The following is a 26,896-nucleotide window of genomic DNA, read 5'->3' on the forward strand; positions in this document are numbered from 1 at the left end:
CTGCCATGATAATCAGTGAAAAGTATACAGATAGTGAGAATACAATTAACATACCATGATGAGGACAAGGTGTAAGCGAACCAGCGCTCAACTCCCTTCGATCTCTCTCTCAACTCTCCATCACATAGTCGCACACTGAATACCGGGAGCTGGTATCACGTTGATCTTTGGGGTAATGTTGCACTTTCGCTTCTTCATCCTTGGTGCCCGTTGCTTGCTACTGATGTTGTGTGGCTTGTGCTGGAATTGGGCCTGGGTAGATGGAACAAAGACGACTTTCAGAGGATAAAGGGCAGATGATGCAGAGACAGGGCTCTTTGGAGGTCCCGTGTCTGGAAGAGGATATGGGGGCCGTCTAATGTCATTGACGAGTATGGAGATGCTGAGGATGGGGAAGTCGAGACTGGAAATGAGGGTCTTGGTGAGGAGGTAGAAGATTGTGAGCTGCGCCAGCAGCACTGAGATGGTTTCAACCATCGTGTCGTTGTGTTTGACGGGTGTGGGTTGTGAACTTTGGTGTCGATGTTGTGCTTGGTTGTGCTTGGAGGGAATGCTCGTAGTTCGGTCGGTGGTTGTATCGATATATTGACTGGTAGAAGAAGAGTAAAGGAAGAGTGTTTGTGTCTGCAGACTAGAAGAAGTTGATGTCAAGGTCTATGTAGGCGCGTGGACAGTGAACTGCTAGGTGTCTACCTGCTTACCATTGTTGTCGCTTACCATTGTACCGTCGCATAGAACATAGCAGGTGAAGCTGTGCTGGACAAAGTACGGCGAATATTTCGGCTTCATGCTATTATTCTGGATACAAATGTGAACTTACCCTCACTTTGCTTTGCGACTCCGATAGTAATGACATGCGCCCTGTCAGTGACGACGTATGGCGGTATCGAGCACTCAGTATTGTTCTCAAAGCTTTAGATAGGCTAAAAATTTGTAGCCCATGCTGCGTCCGATGTGTACTTCCGAGTGAATGAGCGTGGTTGAACAATAGCTAGTTGAGAATACGGGCGTGACGTCACTGCTACCAACCCAACTTTCAGCAACATGCTCATCAAATTCATAGAGGGCATTCCGATAAGTTCATAAGATATGTATTACCACTATTTACATTCCAATGACCAGCATTTGTTCTACTACCATCGATATCGTCGTGCTTGTACCATACAGCTCCAATCCCATACCCACAACATCCTACTCAACTAGATAAAACAACCTATTTAAATGCTTAGTTGGCGCCCTGAGCAAGTCCATTGAGGAAACCCTTGAGTCCACTCTTAGCAATGGCACCAGCACCACCACCGCCCGCAGCTGCGCCAGCACCTCCAGCACCACCAGCTCCAGCTCCAGCAAGGGCCGCTGCCGCGCCACCACCACCGAGGGCGCCAGCACCAAGAGCACCAGCACCGGGGAAGCCGAAGAGTTTCTTGGAGTTGGTCTCAACGACGGCGTTGTTCTTACCAAGGCCCGCAAGGAATCCAGCAAGACCACCACCAGCAGCACCGCCACCCTTGCCTTTGCCATTGCCTTTTGTGGCCGCCTTTGCTGCCGTCGCCGCATCACCAGCCGTACCACCGAGGACGCTCTTGGGAGTGGTTCCAGCAAGGTTGTTGACGACCTGTCCGCCGCTGATGCCACCCTGGGGAGAAACGTTGTTGTTTGCTTGAGCAGCGAGGTTCTGGTATTGCGTCACGGCCTGAGCGCTGGGCGGGTTGATGACCATGACCATGCCTTGTTGGCAATGCTGGGCTTGCGAGCAGTAGATGTACATGGGCTGGTTATCGACGATGGGGACCATGAACATGGGCGTGTTTCCAGCTTGGCGGTTGTTGTTGCGGTTACGGCCGTTTCCTTTACCGTTGCCGTTAGCGGCAGCGGCAGCTCCAGCGGCATTGCCAGCACCACCTGCACCACCTGCACCACCTGCACCAGGGGAGCCGTTGGGGTTACCGGGAATGGGCTGAAAGTCGGAGAAGATGGCGTTCGCCTGAGGCTGGCAGGGGCTGTTTGCGTCGGAGGAAGCGACACTGTGGTTCTGTGAGGATAGAGTCAGTACTTGATGTAATTTGACGGATGAAATGATGGAAGCAGTTGCGTACCTGGCTAACGAAATTGAAAGCAACCATGTCGCCTGGTTGGGCAACGATAGAGTTTGGCGTAAACTGGAACTTGTTGTTGGCAGCAACCGTGACCATCATGGTGGCAGCGGAGGCAGTCAAGCTCTGGGCCAAAGCCGCAATTGCGATGTTCGAGAAAAGCATGATGAGTTTGGGGTGATTTGTATTAGGTCGAGATGATTTGGATTAAGTCGAAATGTCAGGATGACAATTCAGAGTAATAGTGGATATTAAGAAAGATGCTGTAGAAATATCGATGGTAGTAGAAGGTGATAGTAGAAGATGGGAAATGCACTGCAGATCTGATTTTTAGAAGATGCGCCGCGTGGAGGGTTACTATATACTCTGCTCTTGCATGCCTGGGAGCCTTCCTCGCTCCGTCACTGACGCTGCCACAAACTTGGGGAAACGGGCGATTATGCAGATCGAAACAGTTTGCCTGATGTTCGCGACACTTGAGAAAAGTCTGTTAAAAAGAGCCATATGAACATGTGGTGTCAGATGTTTCGTGCCGAGTCTCATGCCAAGTGTCAAACATGCGAAAACACTACTAGTGGGTCAAAGATCTCTCAAATGCGACTGGACAGTTGCTAGAAGTGACAGGACGATTCCTAGATGCGACTGGACGATTGGCTGTGCGATCCCAGGCAAGAGCGTCGTTCCTCTTGTTTAACACGTTCCAAATAGTACGGGAACATCATCAGTCAAACGGCGTCGGTTTTCCAAATTATCCGTCAGCGACAGATGAACTGACGAACTTACTCTCCATTGCGCTGACGACATGTCGACTCTTTCATATTGATGCGCACTCCCTACCATCTCATGAAGGAGGCCAGACCTTCGGGGACGCTCCCTCACTCTACTACCTCGAGACTGTGCTAAGCATGGACGAGGCGATAGGGCTGACTTGCTTGTTGCTCAGTCTCTCACTCTTTATAATGAAAGGGACATGGAGGGATCCGATTGATCTATAAATCATCGATAACGTGCAATAGCATCGATCCAGTGGGAGCGTGACATCGTACTGGTGAACCAAGGCAAAGATTGGAGGTCTACGGATGTGTGGGCGAGAAGCTTTGGACATTTCGAAACATGCAGCCTTGCGGCGCCAGAGGCACACTATTTCCAACGGCTTCGACGATCGTGTTCGTGAAACAGAGCTGCGCAAGCGCGTACTCAAGCGCTGATGGTGCAGGAGCTGTCTGTCTGGTGAGGGAGCTCGTCTGAACAAGACGTGTGACGATGCTGACTTTGCAATGCACTGTTATGTTGGACTTGTGAAGCCTTCCAACCTCGAGGCATATGAATCTCGTGTTGGCTTGTCGTGTCTAGTACTGCGCCTCACTCCTGCCCTTTTTCTGCGCTCCCGAACGGGCTGATGCGCCCCACTAATCATTGCCGCTGGCTTCCGGTCCAGAACGAAAGCGTTCTGATGAGGTTCTTTTCGAAGGACAATCGGCCGGTTCGGACGTAAGCAGTCTTACTGCCCGCTAAAGACGGCGGCTCTGACCGAACGGCTGCCAATACGATACCGGTAGCCGGGTTCATTCCGAATGGCCTCGGTGCTAGATTCGATAGTCTCGCGAATGACAAGCGAGTCTAACGATGTACAGCAGGCGGAAGCGGCGCGACTGGTGAGCTTGCTTGGACGATGATACATACCTGTGAGTTGTCTGACGACTTCTTCATACGAAGGGGCGTTGTCCCCACACGCGAACAGAGATCAGCGTTCAAGCATGGCCCTGACAGCACGCCTTCCGCATCCCACAGCTTCGGCGGCCCAAACGCTAGGTGAGGACAACGAGAGCATGTTTCACGCTTTCGAGTCTGGCTTGGCAGGCGTTGCTGCAGGGAGAGTCTAGCGAGATGAGGGAGCGGCGCACGGGCTGCGGTGGTTGAGACGGAGCGACAGTTTCACAGCGAGACAGCAGGGTAGACCCGGGACGAAACGGCAGGCGACAGCGAAGAAGGGGTCGCACGAGCAGTGGCACGAGTCGATTGAAAGACCGCGGAAGCCGACGCGTGTAAAAAAGATGGAGCGGCCTCGCAATCGAGTCCCTTTTTTTCCAAGGCACCGAGCATCTCGCTGGATCTGCAGTGGGAGCGTGACAGCAGCCAGGTCCGGGGTCGGCACACGCCAACAAGCATGCTCCTCCCGCACGACATGCATTGCAGATTGCGCGTGGGAGATGCGGACATTTGGAAGCTGACTGCTGACAGACAGGTGAATGATTTGAGATGGCGTGTGCAGAGCGTGGATCCATTCATGCGCATGCCACGCTGTTCATCGTTGCGGAGAAGAGACGGGTGCACACCAATGCCTTTGCAGAAGTGTCGCTGGAGCTGATGAACAGGTGGTGGTGGGTATATTTAGAGCGAGTGTGCGTGGCTGAAGGGCTGCGGTGGCCGCGATGGGACTGGCCAGTAGCAGCGCGCAGGCGCATAGCCGCCGTTGGTAACTACTGGGACGCTACGAACGACTGGCCGAGATGGCGTAGATAGACGCTATCGATGCAGTGGATCACGTCTTGCGGTGTGCTCGTGGGCGGCGGGCTCGAGCAATGAGAAGACGTTGTTTCGGTGGTTCTGTTTGCCAGTCGCTCTTGCCCTTGGTGGGTGCGCCGCGAGGAAGGTACGCTCGTGGCGTCGGGCAGGAGCGCTCAGGGCCCTCGCCAGGTGCGGCAGGAGCGAGCATGCCGCAAATGACGCCCAGCGCCTGAAACCTGCGAGAGCAGCGAACGCTTTGTGTACAGTAGCAGCACTCAACTTCCCGCAATGCATCGTAACGGCATCAAAGCGACATGCTCGCACACGAGGGCCTTCGCACGCAGGAACGGCCCAAGCGCAGTCATTACGCATCAGGCCCAGCGTTTCAAGCGTGCGTCCAGCGCGGCCAGGGGGCCTGCAGACGCTAGGCTCGATGCAGGGTCACTGTCGCTGCCACAGGTCCCCCGTCACTTATAGCGCTCGCATTCGTCCATGGCTCGCTGCTTCTCCGCTGCTCGTCACTTTTCTCTCCTGGCCCCTCCATCTCGCCCTTTCCTCTCTACCTCTCTCCCTTCGCTCTCTTCGACAACACAGTGCCGCTTCTGCATCTTCTACCTGCTCCCCCAGTTGGACCAGCTTATCCCCCGCCTAATCTGAGATTGTGCGAGCGCGCCAGTCCCGTCGCTCCCCCGAGAGAATAAGAGCTCGCCAGCCGACGCATCAACCACCAGCTTGTCTGCCCTTGATCCCGTCGCTGCCTGTTCGTCTATTCCCCTTCATAAATATCTTCGCTGCTACCAGACCGCGCCTTCTGCCGTCACCACTCGATCCTTCTGACAGCACATCAAACGACTCAGCGCCCGAAGAACTTGTTAATAGCTCCAACTACATTGCCCATCGGCCGGTTTTCGATATCAACTCTACCTTACAATCCTGATCTGTACGATCCTTAATCCCATAATCGCCAGCCAATTTGCACCCTTGCCTCACAGCAAACATCTCGTCGGTGCACGCTCGGTTTTCCGTCTTGCCAACACTCCCTCGTCCGGCCTTCTTCGATTCTGTATCTTTCACCCTTACTCTTTCTTCGCAACTCTTCTTAGACCACCACAATGAGCATGGACGCTGGCGGTCTTGCTCAGATGACCTACAACAACTTCCAATCCCAGGGTGGCTTTGGCGGTCCCACCTCGAGCTTTGCCTCTCGCGGCAAGGGCGCTCAGCTTAAGCGTCTCAGCGTCGCTTCGCCGCCCAAGGTTGCCTCCATCGCCGAGGACTCGGTTGCGACTCCTCGCACCAGCCGCTCCCACCTCCTGGCTGGCCTTCGCACTGCGCCCAAGACTCCCACGTCTGCCCAGCCCCCTGCTTCGGCTCCTTACTCGCAGCGCCAGCACAACATTGGCAACAACAACGCCAACAACTCCACGCAGTTCAACCGAACCAACCAGGGTGGTCCCCAGACTGCCATTGGTTCTGGCTTCAGCGGTGTCAACCAGTACCAGCAGCAACAGCAGCAGCCCGACTTCTACAACCAGGTCCTGGCCCCTCCCCAATTTGAGTTCGATGACGGCGAGATGGACCCCAACGTTGCGGCTCAGCTCTTGGCTACCGAGCTCTACCTCGCCCAGAGGCAGCAGCAGCTCCAGCAACAACTCCTTGCTCTGACCACCCAGCAGTTCGGCAACATGAACATGAGCGGCGGACAGCAGTACCCCAACACGCCGTACACTCCCCAGATGAACGCCTACGGTCAGCAGTTTGGAAACACCGCTGCCATCCAGGAGACCAATCAGCCTGGTGTCTACCTTGTCTTCAACCAGATGACTGGTCAGTACCAGTACGTCGTTGACCCGAGCTACCAGCAAGACAACGGCAACATGCAGGCTCAGAACGGCATGTCGGGTCTGTCGCACTCGCCGCCGCCGCCAACTCCCCGCTTCGCTACTTCACCGCCCAAGGTTGATACGCCAGTGCTTCACGTTTCTCCTCCTAACGAGAGCAACCCCAGCCCTTGGGGTTCGCGTAGCACTTCGCCGCCGAAGAAGTCTAATACCCCACCCCAGGATGTAGTCCCGCTCCCACCGCCATCTGCCAACGCTTTCCGCCGCGGTCACAAGAAGAACCTGTCTTCTCTTGCTGTTGATGGCAAGGCCGAGGAGGGTCCTCGCTCTGCCTTCACCCGCCCGGTCGGCTTCCCTGCCACCCCGATGACTGGCACATTCGGCCCTGGTCAAGCACGCGCTGGAGAGCACCCAGTTCGTCAGCCTCGCAACCCTCCTTCCATTGAGGAACTCAAGGAGCGTCCCACTACCAAGCATGAGGGTAGCAAGAACTTTGCGACTCGTCAACGTCGCCAGGCTGTGGGCAACCTTGTGCGTGCTGGCATCGGCCGCCGCGCTCATCGCACCGGCAGCGGGAGCGCTTCGCCAGACAGCGACCACTTCCCTTCGTCCGACAATGACTCCGACAGTGTTCGCAGCGGAGGAAGTGGCAGCCTCTCGGGCAGGCCCAGCATCGGCAGCCTCCGCGCTGTTGCCAACGGCGCCATTGGCTCAGAGCGCAAGGCCTCCAAGGAGCGTTCTCGTGACAACTCCATCAACCGCTCCTACACCGCCAACAGTGTCAGCAGCGACGACGGTGCTTCCGTTGGAGGCGGCCTGGTCGACATCCGTCCCGAGGAGAACGGCCAACGCCGCATGCCCAAGCTTGTTCTTACCAGCGCTGAGAAGCGCAAGAGCACTGTGTTCTAAGCTATCAACCATGGATTGGAAAGAAAAACTGGGAATCCATTCCCCTGTGCATATTACTGTGGCGCTCTCCGGACGCCTCTTGTTACGGCCCATTACGAAACTTTCCTTGTTTGTTAGTTCATTTGTTTGTTGCATTTGACCAAGGTCACTTTTGCCATCTTTCGAATATCACGATTACCATTCGTCTCTTGCCCATTGGGAAGATCTCCTTTTCCACCCCTTCTTCTTGTTTCCCAGACTCTTATGCGAACTGCTTTTAATGAGCATGGCGGGAAGGCTCTACGGTTTTTGGCTCGGCGATTTGGACGGGCGACTTGGGATATGCTTTATGGACGTGAGCTCAATGGCCTGTGGCTAGAGCTCACTGCCTTCTTGGGGCTTCAGTTTTGTGTTACCATTGTTTGTTGGAAGATACTGTGCTTTTGACCAAATCCATTCGCTTCCGCCGCAACAAGGCGATGCACAAGGAAGAGTGGATCATGTAGGATGAGATACCTAAGTGCAATCACACTCGCTTCCAAAACGCACGCTCCGCAATTGTGAGATGAGGCCTATGATTCGACTCAAGGGTCACTTTCCCCGGAAAATCAGACACTGGCTAGCAGCAACCCTTGTATGTCCGTGACATAGCTCGCAATCTCATGAAATGAGTGCAAATCCGGAGAAGTCATCTCCATCTGTGCTCAACGGCGACTCGGTCAAGGCAGAAGCTAATCTCGGTACTGTAGTTTCTCCATGGCTGTTGAACGGTGATCGACATGATGCTCGCGTGGTGTTGAAGCTAAAGAATCGATAAGCGTGACAGGGCTGAAAGCTGGTGTCGCATCGCGGGGCAACTGCGAAGCTTCCATTGTCAACATCGAAATATCTACATACACCACCACACACCACCACACACCCCGAACTCACCTACGCCCTGCGTATTCAACACGTCATCCTCTGATCATACACACAACCAAGAACTCGCAGCAAGCCACGCCCATCAATACGAACCACATCGCAATGGCCGAGCCGCCCGTGGTACCTCCAATCGAACCCCCACCACCGCCCGAGACGTCGCGTCCCCTCCACACGCTCCCCGCGCCTTTCTCCCAGGATGCGCTCGAAATAATAACACAAGGCGCTGAGGCCCTTGTGTACAAGACTACTTTCCTCACGCCCCACACGCCCGTCGTTGTCAAATACCGGCCACCAAAGCCATACAGACATCCTACCCTAGACAAGCGCCTTACAAAGCAGAGGTTACTAGCTGAGGCAAGAAGTCTTATAAGGGTGAAGCGGGATGGTGTCAATGTACCAGGGGTGACTGGCGCGGACTGGGATGCGGGATGGTTGGTATTGGAGTATGTGGATGGCAGGACTGTGAGGAAAGTGTTGGACGGGTGGGCACATCAAGTAACGCAGAGAGAAAAAGAGAAGAAATACACAGAGACTAGAGGTGGAGAGACAGCCGAGAGCAGTAACGCAGAAGCACAGGAAGGACAGGAAGAGATACTAGACCTGATGCGAAGGGTAGGACGGGAAGTAGGCAAGCTACACGAACTGGGAGTATGTCATGGGGACCTCACAACAAGCAACATCATGTTACGAACACCCAAGTCGCAAGATAGGCCAGCACAACAGCAACGGCAAACACCACGAGGAAAGCAGACAACGAGCACCCTCCGCGAAGCAGCCATGAACGGCGAAGAACCTCCAGACCTACCTCCCGCGAACCCTCCGCAAGAGTCCAATACCACCTCGCTAGCTGGCGACATTTTTCTCATCGACTTCGGTCTCACAACAGCTAGCATACAAGACGAAGACAAAGCTGTTGATTTGTACGTCCTTGAGAGGGCGTTCTCAGCTACACATCCAGCTGCGGAGCCGCTATTCCAGGAAGTGCTTAAGGCGTATGGGGAGTGTGGCAAGGGCGCGAGGGGTGTACTAAAGAGGTTAGAAGGGGTTAGATTGAGGGGAAGGAAGAGGAGTATGTTAGGTTGAGAGGTTTATTAGTATAGCTACTTTGTATTATGAGGCTTCAGAAGTTATGATATGGTAAAGCGTGTTGCCCTTCAGATACTTTTACATACTCAAACCCGGTTCTCTACGATGACGTTTGTGGCTACATTGGTTCAGGGATGGTGTGGTTTCTCTCCGCCGACGAGCTGACGACCTCCAGGCCTCCTTATACATCCTCAGATATCTTGGGCCTGACCACCGCCATATCCTTCTTGCTCACATGACCCGAGTGTACAACCCTCTTGTATTTTCGCTCGTCATCTTCATGTGTCCTTGTACAAGTTGGGAAGGAACATTTGCCAGCCTTGTAGTTGGCACACTTCGCACTCTGACACTTGCTACGGTTCTTCAGGCAGCTCTGGCATGGCTCCCCGGAGTCACACCGCCGGCCATTCCGGAAGCAGGAGATGCACACGACGATACGCTCCTTGGCGACCTTGACTCGCTTGGCGGCGGGTGCAGGCTGGCTTTCACTCTCGGATCTGTACATGTAAGTGGAGCTTGGTCACGTGTTCAGGTGCACTTACTGCCCCATATCCTCCAAGCTTCGCTTATGACCTTATGGAAGGCTAGGCTCGTGGTTGTCCCGTGGAGGTTCGAAATTCTGTTGAGTGGCACTGAGAGCGGTGCATTAGCCTGGGTATCTTGTGGACTGGTGGAAAGACATACCCGCTATCGCGCATCTCGCTCTTCACCCTGTACATCTTCGCTGCTAGAGCCAGATGCTGACACTCGCGCTCCGAATCGTTCAGAGATTCGCGCTGCTGCCGAATGGTCTTCTCCAACTCCCTTAGGCGCTTCTCAATGAGCTTCAGGTACTCATCCTTGCCGACGTTGTCTGCTCTATCTTTGATCAACCGGAACATCAGCTCCAAGAGCGATGTCTGCGTTGCCTCAAGCTCACTGATCCGCGAGCTACGGTCGACAGTGAGGTCGCCTGTCTGGATGGAACTATTGTTGATGGGCATCTTGTATGGTATTGATTGGACGCGTAGATGGTAAATGGCAAAGAAGGAAGTGGCTTGTTCGACGGAAGTGTCTGAGCGGTAGTATCTGCTCTAATAGTTGCCTCGAGATCTCTTGCTTTCGTCACTAGCGGCTCCTCCCCTTCACTTTCTCCACTCATTGGTCACACAAACACCGCGTCTACGTCGCCAGACTGACGGCCAGGCGATGACAAACGGCTCACGTGCTCGCTAACTAGCGCCCTCTCGTTGCACGTATATACTCGACTTCCCACCCAATCCTTCTTTTTCTTCTTTAGGCGCAGCTGTTACGTCGCCTTCGGGTGCGACGAGATCCCAGCAAGAACTTCAACCACCAAGATCGCAAGTTGAGATTATAACAGACAAGTCCAGAAACCCTGATCGATCTGTTATTGGAGCGGCGCTTGCAAGCACTGTATCTTCTCTTGTCCTTGGCTCGGTTCGTTGAACATACCTACCTAGGTAGGTATCGTTCGCTCAGAGTACACACCCATTCTATGGGATGATACTCGCATCTGTATGAGATTCCCATCACGCTCGCAGCTCCGGCTGCCCGTGAGTAACACGCGAGGTCGGCCATTCGCAGCTTTTACTAGTTTCGTGGTAGTAATCGTGCGAGTGTCAGGTCGCAACCTTTGGTGTGAATCTGGTGAACCGGGTGTCTCGCGCCCAACACTTTCTTTTCATTGATATTCAGGCCTTGTTGCATGGAATTGAGAAAGAGTTTTCGTTTAAGAAGTGAGATGTTAGCACAAGTTTGAGGTCCATATAGCTGCAGCACCGAAAGATTGAAGATGCCATGTAGCAGTGGGGAGGTACTCAGTACTATTGATACGACTATCTATATATCCTACACCTCCACGTATACATCACGCAGTATCATACCGTCATCCTCCAACGCCTACTGTATCTACGCATTCATCTTCTCCTCCACAACCGCCTCCACCTCGACAGTAGCCTGAACAGTAGACCTGCTATCACGAATGTTAGTTGAGAACGACAATGCGATATATACTAACATACCTTATCTCATCGCGGTAACGTCGTCGCCTGGGTCTCTTTTGAATCCGCTCCTCCTCCCCTACTGCAGCAGTCATCTCTTGTGGCTTCGGCCTGCCAAGGATCAAGTCCCTGTGGACCTTAGCACGAGGCTTCTCTTCTGTCTTGGATGCGCTCTTGTCCACATCTGGACCCTTCTCAAACGACGACGGCAAGTCCTCGCGCTTGCGCTTCTTCTCTTTCTTAGCAGACTTGAGACGAGCGATTTCTCGCTGGGCCCCCGCAAGTCGCTCGACGAAGTCGTCTCTCTCCTCGTCCCCAAGCTCGAGCTGCGCCCTCAGCCTCTTGTTCTGACCATCTAGTCTGGTCGCTTTGCTGTCGGCGCCATGATAGGCCTTTACCAGGTACTCTTGCTCATGGCCAACATTGTCGGCCTGAGCACGAAGCTCTTCGTACTCATCATCTAGCTTGCTAAATTCAGAGTTCTGTCCGGTCAAGACACGCTCGCTCGCAATGACGAGCCTGTCGCTTTCGTCTTTGGGGGGATGGCGCTGGCGCAAAGGCTGGCGGGAACGAGGTAACATGTTGTCTTGGGGAGCTGCAATTGACGGCTACAGCTTCGGAGGTGGCTTGTTGATGCACTGACCGATCAGACGGCGGTGGTGGGCACGCTTGTGAGGATGCGATTGAAAAGATGCAGGTAACGAGCGAGCTGTAAGCTTTGTGGTTTCGATGTTATTCGTGCTGACAATTATAACTTGAGAAGGTGTGGCATGTCGTCGCGAAAAGAAAAAAAGGTCCAGCAAAGTTTCGCGTCCTTGCGCGTTTGCAGGCGCTCACTGAGCGGCAACACACCGCTTCGAAGACCATCCAATGTTGCAATGGCGCCAAAACTGCTACGATCTCTTAGAATAAGCCATTAAAAGATTCATAGTACCCAGGAGATGGCCTCCAGTATGGTACAGGCTGATGATATCTTGATCGGAAAGATGTCACGTGGAGCCACTTTTACTTTGCTATGTTGACGTCCTTGCCACTTCAGTAACCGCCATCTAACGGTATCTCATGACGCCAGCCAAAGGTCTTTCCGAATGACTATCTCCAGTTAACCCAAGATTATCGCTGACGTTTTTTATCGGCAGTGATACCACCGAGACAAATGATGAGAAGTGAGCAGGAAAGCAGAGACTAATCACAGCAATGCGATTCGATAGAGAGACAGATCAGATAAACGACATGAATTGTTTGAATGTGGCTACCATGTGCCAGATGTGCAACATGGAATCCTTTACAAGTCATTCCGTGGTGGGCCGTTGAGCTTGAAGTAGCCGGGTTGGAGAATCTCAAACACACCGCTAGGATCGTACTTCTTGGAAATGGCCTTCAATCTGGCCTGATTCGCGGCACCGTATCCAGCAACGGGGTCTTGCCACGGGCTGGCGTAGTTCATGTACAGGTATTCGTTCGCTTTGCCCTTAGCCTTGGCTGCCGTCACACAGCGGTCCTTAATGCGTGCGTTGAACTTGTTCATTTTGTCATCGTCCGCGCTGTCGGTCCAACTCATGGAGACAAGAGCTAACATGAGAGGGCCGTCTTTAGGGTCGAGCCCAAGCGCATTGCCTCCATTGATGGCACCTTTCTCAATGATAGGTTCGGTCAGCACTTGGAGCGAAACAGCTCCAAGAATACCCGGTACGTCGAGAACATCGTTGAGCTCCTCGAAAAAGATATCTTTAGCCAGAGTGGCCATTTCCAGGTCAAGCTTAGTCGTCCAGGTCCAGAACGCCTGTCGAGCACCTGCACCTTCGGCCGCAAGGAGCGAGGTAAGGTTTGCGAGACTATTGATTCCAGCTGCGTCCGAGATAGCTCCCTTGATGCTATTGTATTCGGCAAGGACTGGTGCGTCAGTGATAGGGTCTGAGTATTCTAGCTCAACCTGAGCGATCTGCCCGACTTCAGCTCCATAGCCGAACGACAAGATCTGATGTGCCTTTCCGTCCTTCTTTCCGTTCATGCCAAGATTGTAGTACGCCTTGATGAGAGTCTCGGATTGGTTTCCATAATATGTTCGCATACCACCCCACATGGTTGGTGCTCTAGGAATAGCATTGACGTTGAACTTGGTGACGATACCGAAGTTGTTGCCACCCCCTCGAAGAGCCCAGTAGAGATCTGGGAACGAATTCTGGTCGACGTTGATGATAAGTCCAGAAGCAGTGACGAGTTCATACGAGATGACGTTGTCGCATGCCAAGCCGTACACGCTTGAGAAATATGAGATGCCTGAAAATTGGTTCAGCGCATGCTGACTGGTAGTGTTATGCCATTTTGGTTCTTACCTCCGCCTAAAGTAAGCCCACCCACACCAACACTGGCAACCTAAGCAATCATCAGTGACACGCCTCTCTGTTCTCACAGAATTCTACTTACTCGACCACCAATGATAGCAACTTCATCTTTCTCAAGCTTTGTGTACACGTCGTACCATGTTTGGCCAGGCTCAAACGTAGCGCTCTTCTTGTCAGAGCTGGCTGTTGTCTTGTTCATCTTCTCGAAACTGATCGTGATGCCACCGTCGATGTTTGAGCCGCCGGGTACTGGCGAGTGGCCTCCGCTCTTAGCGGCGAAAGGACATTGCGTAAGACGTGAAAGGAGTATTGAAGTTGAGACGTCCAAAGCTTTCTCAGGTTTGAAGACACATTGTGGAGAGATATCTCTTTGTTGGCCGGACCAGTAATCGCTGATGAAGGCATCGTATGCAGCTTCAGACTGTGTCTCGACTTGGTCGTCACCAAAGATCAACTTCAACGAGTTACACTGACGAGGTGTCAGTCTTTACGGGGTTTGCATGGTCCTTGATCAGTACTTACGGCAATGGAGCAGCCACTCAATAGGGATCTCTCCGCTAAAGGTGCAAGCTCAGGTATAGCAGAGACATTAACACCATTTTTGAGTAATGCCTCAGTCACATTGAAGTCTGCGGGTTCGAATGTAGCCTTAGATACAACGCCCGCCACCAAGGTAGCAGATGGGACGGCGTACTTCATCCTTTCGATCGCAAAAGCAGGATCGATCTACAAACAGGGTTTACGAAAAGAATTGTCCGAGTCTGGCACGAAGGTGCTGGGCGCAGGAAGAACGCTGCGCAATTACAGGAAGAAGTCTGTATTGATGGTGGCTGCGACTCAGTGCTAGGGAACCACATCCTTTTATCACTCCAACCTGACGTGTAAATTCTCGGCGATATCAAATTACCGGGCGGCGGGGATGCTGTGCCCCGGAATTGACGGGTTCGTTGGCGGTTCTATACTTCTAGATCCCTTCAGTCTTAGAAGGGGTAGGCTGGCATGCAGTATACATCGAAGACCTCGGGAGGATTCAGCCAGGTCCCTGTCTGTTTTGAGTTCATCGGGACATCTGAACATGTTGGTCTAGATGAACTAAGCACCATCTTTCAAATATCCCATGGATTTGCTTCTTCATGCGCCCGTAGTGTGCGACTGTTATCAATTAGGGCTCGAAAGTCCGGCGGCCATGATCTTCATTCCTGCTTGGGTCAGATTTGAGTGCGCACAGAAGCGCGAAGAGGCGGAGTTACCGAGCTCAATCCCAATGCTAACGTTACATGCATATAATTATCTTCCCCCCGGTCTGCATGACCCCACCGCACACGGCAGCATCCTTCGCACTATAGCATCCGTTGCAAAGACACCCGAAGGATGAGTTTGCGAAGAGCCAGGCTCGCTCGGGCTGGTGAACGCGCAAATGGCTGAGCATTGAGAAGAACCTGAGTATACATACTTTCCGACGACATATGTGAGAGGATGTACATATGGGTGATGCTGTGGAGGGGGTGGCTAAATGATATGTGGACTGCTGGCGCGTGAGGCTAGGGTGTCTCCGCCAATGCCGCCCGCCGCGGAGATAACGCCCCGCCCTTGCCAGACATAACCCCTTGTTTTACCCAGCGGCTGGCATTGACACCAACGTTCCTGCATTCATCAGAACATCCGAAGTGGCGTCTAAGCTACGCCGCTTTCATAGCGCGATGCGAGACGAATCACGGCATGGCTCACAGCACTCCATTACACATTGTTGGGTTGCCAGAAGGTCTCCCGTATAAAATCATCATCTACTTAGGTAGCTCGACTGTCATCGCTCTATATGCACGGACAAAACTGAATCTTCGCACGCGATGGTCGGGGCCAAAACTCTGGGACGGCTCCTGTGCTCATTCCTAGAAATCGCCACCGTAGGATTCGATTCTAGATTAACCATCTGCTAACCGAGCCCTCAGGATTTGCATCCAAACTTTGAGGAATCAACCTAATTCGCATCCCAGGCCGGGCCATGTCCGAACCCGGTTACGCCCCATGAGGTGAAGGCACTACGGATGTACTGTGCCGCACCGTGCCTAGGTTTGGGAACCTGCTCCTTCAGATATATGCTGCAGCTGGCAGCCCGTAGAGGACAGGAGCATTGATATCCTTGGGGGCTAATATGTACTGTTTAGGCGGAAAGAGAACGCTGTCCGATGTAGTGACTTTACTCTACCACCATCACTCTGCCTTCACCTCTATACGCCTGAGGTCTGTCAGTAGCCGGTACGGTTTGATGTCGGACACTCAGCCATGTCTGCTCAGTACAAGGAAATCATCTCAGAACCTGAGTTCTTTCGAGCCTCTTACGCCATGGTGGTATTGGCTTCAGCCGTCATGCTCGTACGTATTGGCGTACAAGTTTGGAGGCGCAAAGCTATGGAGTTGCAAGACTATCTCATATACCTGGCTTTTGCATTATTTCTCGCTTTGTCAATATGCTACCTCATCAACATTTCTACGATATTCGACATCTCAAAGGTTCTGGTAGGATTACTTGAACCTTGGCCAACGTTCCAGTCCGATTTCGTCCTCAACGTTCGGATCGTGTTCGTTACCACTGTACTGTTTTGGTTAACACTATGGTCGGTCAAGCTATCTCTATTAGCACTGTACAAAAAACTACTAGAGGGCCTTCCGCGCGTATGGACAAGACTTTGGTGGGCAGTATTCACCTTCTGTATTATTGTAAGTTCATGTTATCGTATGCTCTTTGACCACACTAAAACCTCTGATGTAGTCTGTTCTCGGCTGTATCGCTTCTTATCTTACTTCTTGTCCCGACTTTACCGCCCTGATGCTCAGAGGAGACTGCCCAAATACGTCCCGAAACATTCGTGCCCAGCTTGTTAGCCTATACATGTCCTACGCTGTCGATATCCTGTCAGATCTCATGAGTACGTGATATATTACCCCACTACAGCCTCGGTACTAATGCTGCCAGTCATGTTTTTACCAATCCGACTTGTGTGGAACCTTCAAATGTTACGGGCGCAGAAGATTGCTATTATCGCACTCTTCGCATCTGGCTTCGTGTGCATCACCTTTGCCACTCTGCGCGTCATACAGGTCGGCAGAAAGTCTGGAGAAAGCACAGCACCCAGTCCGACCTGGCTAGCATTCTGGACGCTCATTGAGTCATCTGTAGCTATCTGTATTGGTTGTTGCCCTGCGTTTGCTGTGTTCTTCCGCCGTGCCCACACGCCTCACATATCCTACGATACACAAGGCTACGTTCGGCACAACCCGAGTGGATCTGAAGCAGACCAGAACAACGCCGGCACGATCAAGATGAATGCTGTTACCATTGGCAGTAGCAGGAACAGGACTCCTAGGCGGGATACACACTGGAATGTTACGCGAAGCAGCGAAGAAGAACTCGCGGCGGACAACAAGATAAGCGCAGATCAGTTACCACCAAGAAGGAAGTTCAGCACCCCCTCAGAGATAAGCACTCTACCACCGAGAAATCCCAGAGCATCCACCAGTATAAGCGCGACATGAAGCTGTCTCATCGCTCTTTATAGAATGATGATACTAAGAGATTTCACTGAGGTCTTACAAACCTCTCGTCCTGCTTCCTTTCTTTGCTAGTAGATATCCTTGTCAGAACGACGATGTTTGGGCAAGGGTTCATGCATGTAAGATCAACAGCTTCCAGATGGACGCAAATTCTCACAGAGGGAGAAAACATATTGTGTAAATGCCACTGCCGGTACTCAAGAGGGACGTTCGTGTTTGCTTGGTTGATGGCATGTCTATGGGCTTCGAGATCCATGAGGTGTCTTCCACATTGTATGCATGCGAAGATCAATTCCAGGGAGGCGATAACGTGAATTATTTAGTGGAGCATAAACTCCTACGACGATAACTTGGAAATAATGCACGGTTACTTAAACACTTCTGGCCACGCGATAAAATAATCCTGCGTTTCTCACCATTTCACTACACACATCATCTTGGCAAACGACCTCTCTACTCAAGCTCAACCACCGTCGTAACCCTAACAACTATGCACACCAGCTCCTCGAACCCTGCTCCAACTTCCAAGCTAACCCCAACCCAACCCCAACCACCATGATGTCCAACCTTCTCCACCCAACCACGCTCTCACCACTCTTACTTCGAGAAGCCAAACCTACCTCAAACCTCCCCACCACCCTGCGAGCCCACCAACTCATGCTCACAAACCTCTACATCAGCCACAACAACGCCTACACTGCGGCCTACACTTCCTTCGAGACTCAGTACGCAGCAGCATCAGAGACTGCTTCCACGGGGATGCTGGAGGTTATTGCAAATCTGCTAGAGCAACAGAAAGAGATCCTGCTTTTCCAGAATTTCCTCTGGAGTTTGCAGATGTTTGTTGTTGGTCTGGAGAGTGGCGAGATGCATGATCTAGATGAGGGACAAGCGCGTGGACAGAAGGGTTCCGGTGGTGGGGGAGTGAGGGGCTTCGACGGCATATGGCGCTGGTGTGTTTGTAGTTCCAGGCCTAGGGCATAGGCATTATGTTGTGGCGATGTGCAAGGAACATCAGATGGGGGATGGACGGTTGTGGACAAGAGTCAGCTCATGAGAAAGGAAGAAGCATTGAGAAAGGTTGACTGCGCCTCAATGTCTCCACTGAAACTACCATAGGACAGAAATAATACACCAAGTGATTGCAACAATATTCATTCAAAAGTATACATGCTGATGTCGCTACGCATCTTAAACATGCTCAGTGAGCCCCCTTATTTGTACAGACGTATATCCATACCACCAAAACGCCCAAACACCGCACACTTGTTACATGCTATGCGTATGATGCCAGTCAATCACCACAACGCCGCATCCTTGTCGAAACGAACCAGCTCTTTGCCCGCGTCTTCAACATCTTTCCTCGCCTTCATGCGCATGTAGAAGATGGGGCAATCTTTGGATGCGCAGATGACTTCACAGTGAACACTGCCCTGGCATCGCTGGCATTGGGTCCAAAGACGTGAGAAACGAACCTCAAGCTCACTGACTTTGCCTAGCGTCTTTGTGTAGAGCTCAGCGATACGAGGCCTGCAGTTCTCACAAACGGCACCGTCCTTCTCATGCGCAGCGGTAAGTGGCTTCTTGCAACCCATGCATGTGGATGTCTTCTTCGTGAACTTCATCAAACCACCCATGGTGGGAGCTGCAACGGTGATGGAACGTGTGTGATCGCCAGTGAGTAATGAGGCCGCCTTCTTCTCACCTAGAATAGGCTCGAAGATTCTGCCCAATGGCTTCGCGAGTTGGTTGTCCAGGTAGTAACGTGTGTCGATGGGCAGGTTGTTCTCGAGGACAAAGAGGGGATCCTCAGACTTCTCGAAGTTCTTCGCACCGGTGGCGGCTCTGATCATAACGTAGGCGACACGATCACCCAGTGCGGGCGCTGAACCAGCGTCGCGCTTCTTCATGCGTTCGGCAAGCTCAACGTGTGCTTGTTTGTTGGCGTAACCACCTGTTCCATCTTTGTTCTCTTGCTTGGTAAGTGCTTTGGTAATGACAAGATTAGACATGTCGACCTTGTTTTGCAATAGGTCCGCAATAGTCTCCTTGACGAATCTATTTGATGTTAGCAGACGAACTTGAGTAGGTGGCGGGATGACTTACTCTTGGGCACCTTCTGGATCTTGGTCGATCAACAGCATGCGCAATGAAGTTTCGATAACAGTCTGAACCAAACGGCAATTATCACGGCGGACCGTTTCAATACCCTTTGTATCCATCTTGTCCCACTTGTGCGGATTCGTCCAGTAGAGACCAGCGTAACGCTTCTTGTTGATGAGTAGGTAGGGAAAGTAGACCTTCTCGAACTCCAGCTTGATTGGCTTGACGAACTTTGAAGACACATAGAGAGCAGCTTCCTCACCGAGCTTCATCGCCTCTGCTAGTTCGGACGTACCAAACTTGACCATGACGGAATCCGTGTCACCGTAGATGACCTCAGCATCGTGTGTGTATCCGTTCGCGATGTTGTATTTTGCCTCGACTTCCGCCTTGGTCCTTTCGATCATTTGGCGACCGAAACTTGTGGTACTACTGGCGATGGCAAGACACGGTAGCTTTCCGTTGGTAGCACCTGTCAGACCGTAAACCGAGTTGGCGCTGACCTTCAAGGCCAGCTGACGACCGTTGAGCACAGCCTTCTTGAAAGGATCGGTTTCGATCGTCAACTCTTTCTTCGCCCTCTTACGCGCACCCAGCAATTCTTCCAGAATCTCAGTCAAGAGTCCCTTACGTGTTTTCGCTGTGCAAAACATGTCGCCGTTTGGAGTTACGATGTAGTCTTCGTCTTTCTTCATCTTCAGCTTCTCCACCGTCTGCTTGTCAAGCCAGGTCGTATAGCAAAGGTTGTGGGCCTGCATGATACTAGGGTATAGCGATGCGAAATCGAGGGTTGCGACAGGTTCCTTGTAGTAGCCGCGCTTGGGCTCAATGACAGTAGCACCCTCATACTGGTCACTGCTGTCGCCTTGGTTCGGAAGGTCCGGAACGATGAGTTGATGGTCGAGGGCTTTACGGAACAGCTGGCTAATGAAGCGAACTTGTTGGCCACGGGCAAGAAGGTAGTTGAAAGGCACACCTGTGACCCTAGCCATTTCCGTGTAGTTGACCAGGCACATGAGCTTGTCGAGCAATCTCTGTGGTAGATAGGCATCCTTCAAACAGTATACAGCCAATCGTCGCCGGGAGTTGGAGTCTCCGTTGAACAGTTCCGTGATCATGCTGTGATGTACATCCTCCTTCTGCTCCTTCAAGAAATGAGCACACACCGAGTTGAGCGTGTAGCTGCGCAGTTGGTGGTCTCGCTGAATGAGCTGTAGCAAGTCAAGTTGGAGGCGACCGTTGGTGTTCGTTGTCTTTGTGTCTCGGCTTCCTAGTTGCTTACTAGAGAAATTCGAACTCTCTACCTTGGACTGTACTGTCTTCAGACGGGACCAATACGGGAACTTCTGTAACTTGAGATGTTTTGCGCGGTCGAGCAGATACGGAAAGTCGAAGTTGTTGATGTTGTAGCCGATGATGACATCTGGGTCGACCTCTTCTAAGAAGTCTCGCCACTTCATCAGCATCTCGCCTTCGTCTTGGAATGACAAGACCTGTGTCGCAACGATAGGGCTGACTGTATCTAGACAGAAGACGTTTCTGACAAAGGGTTTCGGCTCTCCGTATCTTGTAACGACGTTCGCGATCTGGATGACTGGATCGATGTTGGCCTCGGGAAAAACACCTTTGCGGCCAGCGCACTCGATATCAAAGGAGAGGATGCGAAGAGGGGCGAGTTTGGCCCATTCGCCTTCAGATTGATGAGCGATTAGATCGCTGTAGTGTAGCTGTGCCTCGATTTGGCAGTTGGAGTGTCGGTCGCGGGGGCTGATCATTCTGTATTTGCCTGCTGGAACTTCGACCCAGCACATACCGGCGACCTTGGTGTCGATCATAAAGCGCAGTACGTAGGCGATGTTGTCGAATGTGAGAATACCGTCTTCTCTGGCCGGCCAAAGGCGCTTGTAGTTAGCATTGCCCTTTTGCACCATCATGCGCACGCGGTTGATCATTTTCGGATCAGTCACTGTGATCTTGAGGTATGGGCTCTTCTGGTTTCCCTGAAAGCGCAGAATGTTCTCTCTCATACACATCTGTACTGATGCGATGACAGCTGAGTGTTGGTTGAAGTTCTTCTGGCATTCGCTCTCGAGAAAGATCTTGAACGGTTCGCAGTCTTCTTTGTGGAAATTGAGCGGCGCGGCGACGTAGAAGTAATGTTGGAAACCAGTAACGTGGATGAGGACGGAGTGACCAGTCTGTGATACGCGGTCAGTCCAAGTCGATGTGTGCCATCTGCACGCTTCTCACCTCGGTAACACCAAAGAGCTTGACAGTTGTCTTTCCACCGTTCAGCACGCCTTCTTCTGCCTCGATCTGTTGGAAGACGAGATTTTGCGTCATCTCATTGAAGTCTTCGGGCAAGGCAGGCCGCCGCCATTGCTGGTCCTTCTCTGAGTTGTCCTTCTTCAGCGTCTCCATATCCTGCGTCATCTTCTCCAACGTCTCCTCGAACTGGCTGGGGCCCACCTGGCTCGAGTTGAAGGAGCCATTGACCATCTTTGTTGGCGGTCTACTCCTGTCGTTGCCATTCTGGAGCTTCAACTTCTTGGACGAGTGGGGCGACGGCTGTACATTGGTGCGTGTGCTGGATGTTTCGGCGAGGGCGCGCTTCGCCGGCGCTCTTGTTACGGCTCCTGGCATCTTGATGATGTGACCGACAGATACAACACCCAAGAGCGTGATAAAAGACGGGTGGTGGGTGTGTGTTTGTTGTTGGTGGAGTAGATGGAAGGCGCCCAGGGAGAACGCGAAAGCGTGTCGCAGGCGCGAGCGCGTCATCCCTGCTAATTGATTTGCGCCACGCTAGCCGTCGCCTGCCATCCTAGCTCCCATCCCAACCCTCTCTGCACCCTTTTGCATCTCCACGCGCACTTGCTAATTTCCGAGGTTGCTCAGTGGACTCGTTTTGACCACTGCATCCAAAGCGTCTTCGCTAGTTCTTCTCAAAAAATGTTACCACCAGCCTTCCAAGGTTGTCGCCATGCCATTCACGCTGGTCCAAGTAACACCCAGGCTTCCAGTCAACATGCGTTATTACGCTGCTTCCTGAACCCTGACATTCTTCCACCTGATCAGGATGCGATACCACATTAAGATGATATGCCAAGAATTAGCCATCAGCAGAGTCGTCTACGAAGCCTATAGGCGGTGGCATTTTATGGGTCTTTAGTCACTCGATCCTACTAACCCCATACATAAAACCCGCAGTGTCCCCAGCATACGCCACGTAAAGTACTTGCACTTGCACCACTTCTATCACCTTCAGCATGACCACCAAAACCGATGTCGTTATATCTTCTTGCGAGACGGAGCAAGACTTCAGGCAGGCACAACACTGTCTTTCTGAAGCCTTCGGTCACCAAGCAAAAGATGCCCTTTGGCAACTGATGACACCCGGCTGGGACACGGAGGAAGGACAGGCGAAGCAAGCTCAGATCCTGATGAAGAGATGGCAGTCCATCACCACCAACAAAGACGGACAACCCAATGCTCTCTATCTCAAGGCCACCGTGCCTGATCCGGATAACCAGGGCGAAAGACGAGTTGCTGGAATAGCCATCTGGAAGCAGCTATCGTTCGTGGAAGGCTATGGCGACCCGTTCTACGGCGACATGGAGGAAGCTCTCACTGATTACGACGACCAGAAACGGCGGTTTGCAACGCAAATGTTCAACTCACTATGGAAACGACGTATCGCATACATGCGAGAGGTCGAGAAGTCAGGCCGCAATCCCCCCGCCATCTTTACATTGGACTGTTGTGCTGTTGACCCAGCATACCAGCGTCGCGGCATTGCTGCCAAGCTGGTTGAGGTCGGCCTTGAGGAGGCAAAGAAGAGGGGCAACTTGGAGTGTACAACAGAGGGAAGCGTTATGGGAAGACCTGTCTACAGGAAACTAGGTTTCAAGGATGAGGGTACAGGAGATATCCCGTGGGAGGTGGATGCAGAGTTCGAGACCTGGGACAAGCCGCCGAACGTCTTCTTGAGGACATGGGCTTGATCGGCCGCAGTATCTCTGACCAACTAAACTTGTCTCGAATAATAGTACGTAACAAAACATTTCGACATACCAAAGTGACACATGTTCATCGCGGCCATCTCCGTCAACGGCTCCGTAGCTTCTTGCCGCTTGGGGAAGGTGGGATGTTGGACGCCCGGTAGTGGGGCAATTCAAGCTACCCCACCAGGGTCAAAACATCCACGATACGTCTCGCCCGTCAGATCAAGAGGCCTGACAATTCTTTGGTTTCTCTTTCACTCCCAAGAACGCGTTTGAAGCGTCAATACACCATCACAGCATCTTCACTTATCACTTGACGCGTAAAACGCGTCCCCATCAGCTAGCATGACGATCGTCGACGTCCACACCCATGTTTACCCTCCCAAATACATGGAGCTACTGCGCTCACGAACCACCGTACCATACGTTCGAACGTTTCCCGATGCCCCAGACTCAGCACGTCTCATCATTCTTCCTGGAGAAGATGACCCTTCAACACCTTCAACCTCACGCGGCCGCCCAATTGGCTCCGAATACTACGAGATTAAAGAGAAGATAGCGTTCATGGACCTGCACAAGATTGACAAATCAGTCATCTCGTTAGCAAATCCTTGGCTCGACTTTCTTCCCGCAGAGGAAGCTGGCGAAGCAGCGAAGAAGATCAACGACGATGTCAATGACCAATGCTCACAGTATCCCGGCCGACTCTACTTCTTCGGCACCCTTCCACTTTCCGCATCGCCAGAAGTCATAACCGCCGAAATCGAAAGACTAAGCACACTCAAGTACGCACGCGGTGTCATCATGGGAACATCTGGTCTCGGACAAGGTCTCGACGACGAGAACCTCGATCCTGTCTACGCAGCACTAGAAAAGCACCAACAACTCATCTTCCTCCACCCACACTACGGCCTACCTACATCCGTCTATGGACCGCGAGCGAGCGAATACGGACACGTCCTACCATTAGCGCTCGGCTTCCCCTTGGAGACAACCATTGCGGTGACGAGGATGCTGTTGAGCAGCGTCTGGGATCGGTTCACAAAGCTCAGCGTGCTGTTGGCACACTCTGGTGGTACACTACCGTTCCTCGCAGGTCGCATTGAGTCTTGCATCTTGCACGATGGTCACCTGAAGAAGCATGGCAAGACACAGAACAGGAGGGATGTGTGGGATATCTTGAAGACAAATATCTACCTTGATGCTGTCATCTACTCGGAGGTTGGACTGAAGGCCGCTCTCGATGCATCAGGGTCTGATCGGTTATTGTTTGGTAGGCGCGTATGCACGAATTTGTGAGACTGAGAGCTAACACTAGCAGGCACTGATCATCCATTCTTCCCACCGCTCGAGGAAGACGCGAAGGAATGGCACAGTGTTAACGCGAACTATGGGGCTATCTCAAAAGCCTTTTCAACGGACGACAAGAAAGCACAGGATGTTCTTGGTGGAAATGCAGTACGGATATTACGATTAGACTGATGATAGCATTTCAAACTCATGCAATGATGTCTTGATCTCCATGTCATTCTTGGCCACTATTCGTACATTATCAGGTCCATTTCTCACATTCTCAGCGTTTGACCTCCTTACTCATCGCACTGACATTTCCGTGGACACCGTGACCCCCTAGGACTTCCTGGCCTTGTACCGCATGTGGAAGAGATGAAGGGGGGGTGGCAGCATGAGGGTGACATAAGTTACGCTCAAGCTGCCTTATCACTGTCCTTGCCTTCCGCGGCCTCCACCAACTCATCAAACATCTGCTTCATCCACTTCTCCTCACTCTTGATCGTCGCACTGACTACCCTGATAACATATAGTCCACCCAAAACTGTGCTTGTCAGGAAGAAATCTCCCTTGCTGTTGATCTTCTCGTAAACCTCCTTCGTCCTCTGATTGACTATCTCTTTGTACTGCGCCTCGGCATCTGAGTAGAAGTCGTTCTGCAATGCCTCGTGCGTCGGGTCAGCCTGATTCGCCGCCTTCGCCGTATCCGAAGCCATCTTCGGCTTGACCTGGAATGTGACGAGTCCAAACGCCGGCTCAGTAGCTACGCTGAACAAGTCTGGCTTCGACAGCAGTAACTCATGGAAGTACTCTCCCAACTTGACATGCTTCCTGATGAACTGCCTCAGACCGTTAACCCCATAGCTCCTCAACACAAACCAAACCTTCAAACTCCTGAACCGGCGACCGAGCGGAATCTGCCAATCTCTGTAGTCTGTAACGAGACCTTGCTCAGAATGAGGGTTGCGCAGGTAACTAGGCGTGATACTATACGTATCCATCAAGTCCCTCCTCTTCTTGACAAAGAAAGCCGAGCAATCAAAGTTGACCAGCAACCACTTGTGCAGATTGAAGTTGAACGAGTCAAACGACGCAATCGGCTTGCAGAGATGTTGATACTCGGGACACACGAGCGCAGATCCCGCATACGCAGCATCGACGTGAATCCACAGGTCAGGAAACTCTTTCGCAAGCGCCGCGATGCCTTCCAAGTCGTCGATAGCGCAAGTCCCTGTGCTACCAATCGTGATGGTGAAGTAAAACGGCTCAAGCCCTTTCGCGCGGCACTCTTCGATGGTTTTGCGCAGAGCAGAGGCCGTGACGCTGTAGTTCGATTCCTTCGATGCTGGCACACTGCGGTATCGGGTTCCCGCGATGATAGCCGCTTTCTGCGTACTCGAATGCGCATGTTCGGAACCCAACGCAACGAGCTTACCCCGGATATCGGCTGCCTTGTCCATCCTCTCTTCGCCTTCAGGCATATCGCCCAGTTTACGGCGGATGAGGCGTTCGCGGGCGGCAACAAGGGCTGTTAGTACGACTTCACTGGCGGTACCTTGGATGATGCCTCCGCCCTCGCCCTCACTGAGGAAGTCTTTCGGTAGTGCAATGAGCTTGGCTATCCAGTCCATAACAACGGTTTCTAGCTCTGTGATGGCGGGCGAGCAGATCCAGTTGAATGCTGCGGCGTTGAAGGCTCCGCTGTACATGTCGCCTATCATGGCTTCGAAGGACGAATTGCACGGGAAGAAGGCCATGAATTTGGGGCTTTGCCAGTGAGTTAGGCCCGGCATGATGACGCGGTCGATATCTGCTTGGATGGTCTCCCATGATTCGCCTTCTTCGGGCGTCGAGGCGGGGAGTAGCGGGCGCAGGTAGCCTGGTTTGACGGAGGGGAGGACGGGACGTTCCTCGAGGGTATCGTAGTAGGTTGCGACTTGGGGGCAGGTCAACATACGTTTCTATCAGGTGAGAATGGGAGCACTTACTTTCGTCAATGGCACCTTTGGCCGCTTCGCGGAATTGTGAAGAATCCATGGAGGGGTAGTGGGATGAGAAGTAATGTGTCCAAGAAGACAAAAAGAAGAATTCAATTTACCTCTCTGACTATGATATATGAGTGTGGGCAAGTGAGAGTCGCAGGATACCTGGGTATATATTCAATGCTGGCGCAAACGTGACCGTTGCGCTAGTTTAGATGCAGATGTCTTATGTCGCTAATTCCGCGCTAATTGCCTTCTTTGGCAAAGTACATTTGTGGAC

At 52.3% G+C, this 26,896-nt stretch overlaps 10 protein-coding genes across 10 annotated transcripts; 4 read left to right on the forward strand and 6 right to left on the reverse strand.

Annotated features, from left to right (window-relative positions):
- Positions 1-1,075: 1,075 nt before the first annotated feature.
- BKA58DRAFT_28182 (uncharacterized protein) lies at positions 1,076-2,354 on the reverse strand. Its single transcript, XM_046166829.1, has 2 exons — positions 2,097-2,354; positions 1,076-2,032 (listed from the first exon to the last, which is right to left on the reverse strand). The coding sequence occupies exons 1-2, from the start codon at positions 2,256-2,258 to the stop codon at positions 1,226-1,228; spliced, it is 969 nt and encodes a 322-aa protein (XP_046031862.1). The 5' UTR covers positions 2,259-2,354; the 3' UTR covers positions 1,076-1,225.
- A 1,834-nt stretch (positions 2,355-4,188) lies between these two features.
- On the reverse strand, positions 4,189-4,915 carry BKA58DRAFT_374237 (uncharacterized protein). Its single transcript, XM_046169308.1, has one exon. The coding sequence runs from the start codon at positions 4,893-4,895 to the stop codon at positions 4,620-4,622; it is 276 nt and encodes a 91-aa protein (XP_046031863.1). The 5' UTR covers positions 4,896-4,915; the 3' UTR covers positions 4,189-4,619.
- Positions 4,916-5,508: 593 nt separating this feature from the next.
- On the forward strand, positions 5,509-7,473 carry BKA58DRAFT_28204 (uncharacterized protein). The gene has a single exon (XM_046166831.1). It carries the CDS (start codon positions 5,714-5,716, stop codon positions 7,349-7,351), a length of 1,638 nt encoding a protein of 545 aa, XP_046031864.1. The 5' UTR covers positions 5,509-5,713; the 3' UTR covers positions 7,352-7,473.
- Positions 7,474-8,353: 880 nt separating this feature from the next.
- On the forward strand, positions 8,354-9,334 carry BKA58DRAFT_302624 (serine/threonine-protein kinase bud32; the record flags this gene model as incomplete). The annotated part of the gene is made up of 2 exons (XM_046166940.1): positions 8,354-8,949; positions 9,010-9,334. 2 exons carry the CDS (start codon positions 8,354-8,356, stop codon positions 9,332-9,334), a joined length of 921 nt encoding a protein of 306 aa, XP_046031865.1.
- A 1,914-nt stretch (positions 9,335-11,248) lies between these two features.
- On the reverse strand, positions 11,249-11,921 carry BKA58DRAFT_416836 (uncharacterized protein; the record flags this gene model as incomplete). Its single annotated transcript, XM_046172607.1, has 2 exons — positions 11,249-11,312; positions 11,362-11,921. The coding sequence occupies 2 exons, from the start codon at positions 11,919-11,921 to the stop codon at positions 11,249-11,251; spliced, it is 624 nt and encodes a 207-aa protein (XP_046031866.1).
- A 704-nt stretch (positions 11,922-12,625) lies between these two features.
- Positions 12,626-14,384, reverse strand: BKA58DRAFT_306386 (uncharacterized protein; the record flags this gene model as incomplete). The annotated part of the gene is made up of 4 exons (XM_046167112.1): positions 12,626-13,620; positions 13,677-13,716; positions 13,768-14,154; positions 14,208-14,384. The coding sequence occupies 4 exons, from the start codon at positions 14,382-14,384 to the stop codon at positions 12,626-12,628; spliced, it is 1,599 nt and encodes a 532-aa protein (XP_046031867.1).
- Positions 14,385-15,773: 1,389 nt separating this feature from the next.
- On the forward strand, positions 15,774-17,241 carry BKA58DRAFT_28228 (uncharacterized protein). Its single transcript, XM_046166833.1, has 3 exons — positions 15,774-16,403; positions 16,456-16,612; positions 16,660-17,241. Exons 1-3 carry the CDS (start codon positions 15,969-15,971, stop codon positions 17,217-17,219), a joined length of 1,152 nt encoding a protein of 383 aa, XP_046031868.1. The 5' UTR covers positions 15,774-15,968; the 3' UTR covers positions 17,220-17,241.
- Positions 17,242-18,310: 1,069 nt separating this feature from the next.
- Positions 18,311-22,074, reverse strand: BKA58DRAFT_330114 (DNA polymerase delta catalytic subunit). The gene is made up of 3 exons (XM_046168150.1): positions 21,591-22,074; positions 19,344-21,538; positions 18,311-19,295 (listed from the first exon to the last, which is right to left on the reverse strand). The coding sequence occupies exons 1-3, from the start codon at positions 21,981-21,983 to the stop codon at positions 18,536-18,538; spliced, it is 3,348 nt and encodes a 1,115-aa protein (XP_046031869.1). The 5' UTR covers positions 21,984-22,074; the 3' UTR covers positions 18,311-18,535.
- Positions 22,075-22,207: 133 nt separating this feature from the next.
- On the forward strand, positions 22,208-24,851 carry BKA58DRAFT_426331 (uncharacterized protein). The gene is made up of 4 exons (XM_046172957.1): positions 22,208-23,320; positions 23,506-23,560; positions 23,685-24,617; positions 24,666-24,851. Exons 1-4 carry the CDS (start codon positions 22,610-22,612, stop codon positions 24,824-24,826), a joined length of 1,860 nt encoding a protein of 619 aa, XP_046031870.1. The 5' UTR covers positions 22,208-22,609; the 3' UTR covers positions 24,827-24,851.
- On the reverse strand, positions 24,852-26,879 carry BKA58DRAFT_416841 (aromatic-L-amino-acid decarboxylase). The gene is made up of 2 exons (XM_046172608.1): positions 26,623-26,879; positions 24,852-26,570 (listed from the first exon to the last, which is right to left on the reverse strand). The coding sequence occupies exons 1-2, from the start codon at positions 26,669-26,671 to the stop codon at positions 25,051-25,053; spliced, it is 1,569 nt and encodes a 522-aa protein (XP_046031871.1). The 5' UTR covers positions 26,672-26,879; the 3' UTR covers positions 24,852-25,050.
- Between the last annotated feature and the right edge of the window lie 17 nt (positions 26,880-26,896).

This window comes from Alternaria rosae, assembly GCF_020736505.1.
Source record: "Alternaria rosae strain MPI-PUGE-AT-0040 chromosome Unknown BKA58scaffold_1, whole genome shotgun sequence".
Taxonomy (NCBI): Eukaryota; Fungi; Ascomycota; class Dothideomycetes; order Pleosporales; family Pleosporaceae; genus Alternaria; species Alternaria rosae.

Bases quoted from the DNA above. Each gene is read 5' to 3' on its own strand.
- BKA58DRAFT_28182 (XM_046166829.1), bottom strand. From the start codon at position 2,258: ATGCTTTTCTCGAACATCGCAATTGCGGCTTTGGCCCAGAGCTTGACT. The intron at 2,033-2,096 runs GTACGCAACTGC...CTATCCTCACAG, and splicing joins CTTTCAATTTCGTTAGCCAG to AACCACAGTGTCGCTTCCTC.
- BKA58DRAFT_374237 (XM_046169308.1), bottom strand. From the start codon at position 4,895: ATGCATTGCGGGAAGTTGAGTGCTGCTACTGTACACAAAGCGTTCGCT.
- BKA58DRAFT_28204 (XM_046166831.1), top strand. From the start codon at position 5,714: ATGAGCATGGACGCTGGCGGTCTTGCTCAGATGACCTACAACAACTTC.
- BKA58DRAFT_28228 (XM_046166833.1), top strand. From the start codon at position 15,969: ATGTCTGCTCAGTACAAGGAAATCATCTCAGAACCTGAGTTCTTTCGA. The intron at 16,404-16,455 runs GTAAGTTCATGT...CCTCTGATGTAG, and splicing joins TATTCACCTTCTGTATTATT to TCTGTTCTCGGCTGTATCGC. The intron at 16,613-16,659 runs GTACGTGATATA...TAATGCTGCCAG, and splicing joins TATCCTGTCAGATCTCATGA to TCATGTTTTTACCAATCCGA.
- BKA58DRAFT_330114 (XM_046168150.1), bottom strand. From the start codon at position 21,983: ATGCCAGGAGCCGTAACAAGAGCGCCGGCGAAGCGCGCCCTCGCCGAA. The intron at 21,539-21,590 runs GTGAGAAGCGTG...CGCGTATCACAG, and splicing joins AGCTCTTTGGTGTTACCGAG to ACTGGTCACTCCGTCCTCAT. The intron at 19,296-19,343 runs GTAAGTCATCCC...AACATCAAATAG, and splicing joins GATCCAGAAGGTGCCCAAGA to ATTCGTCAAGGAGACTATTG.
- BKA58DRAFT_426331 (XM_046172957.1), top strand. From the start codon at position 22,610: ATGACCACCAAAACCGATGTCGTTATATCTTCTTGCGAGACGGAGCAA. The intron at 23,321-23,505 runs GTCTTCTTGAGG...GACGCCCGGTAG, and splicing joins CCTGGGACAAGCCGCCGAAC to TGGGGCAATTCAAGCTACCC. The intron at 24,618-24,665 runs GTAGGCGCGTAT...TAACACTAGCAG, and splicing joins GTCTGATCGGTTATTGTTTG to GCACTGATCATCCATTCTTC.
- BKA58DRAFT_416841 (XM_046172608.1), bottom strand. From the start codon at position 26,671: ATGGATTCTTCACAATTCCGCGAAGCGGCCAAAGGTGCCATTGACGAA. The intron at 26,571-26,622 runs GTAAGTGCTCCC...CCTGCCCCCAAG, and splicing joins CAAAGGTGCCATTGACGAAA to TCGCAACCTACTACGATACC.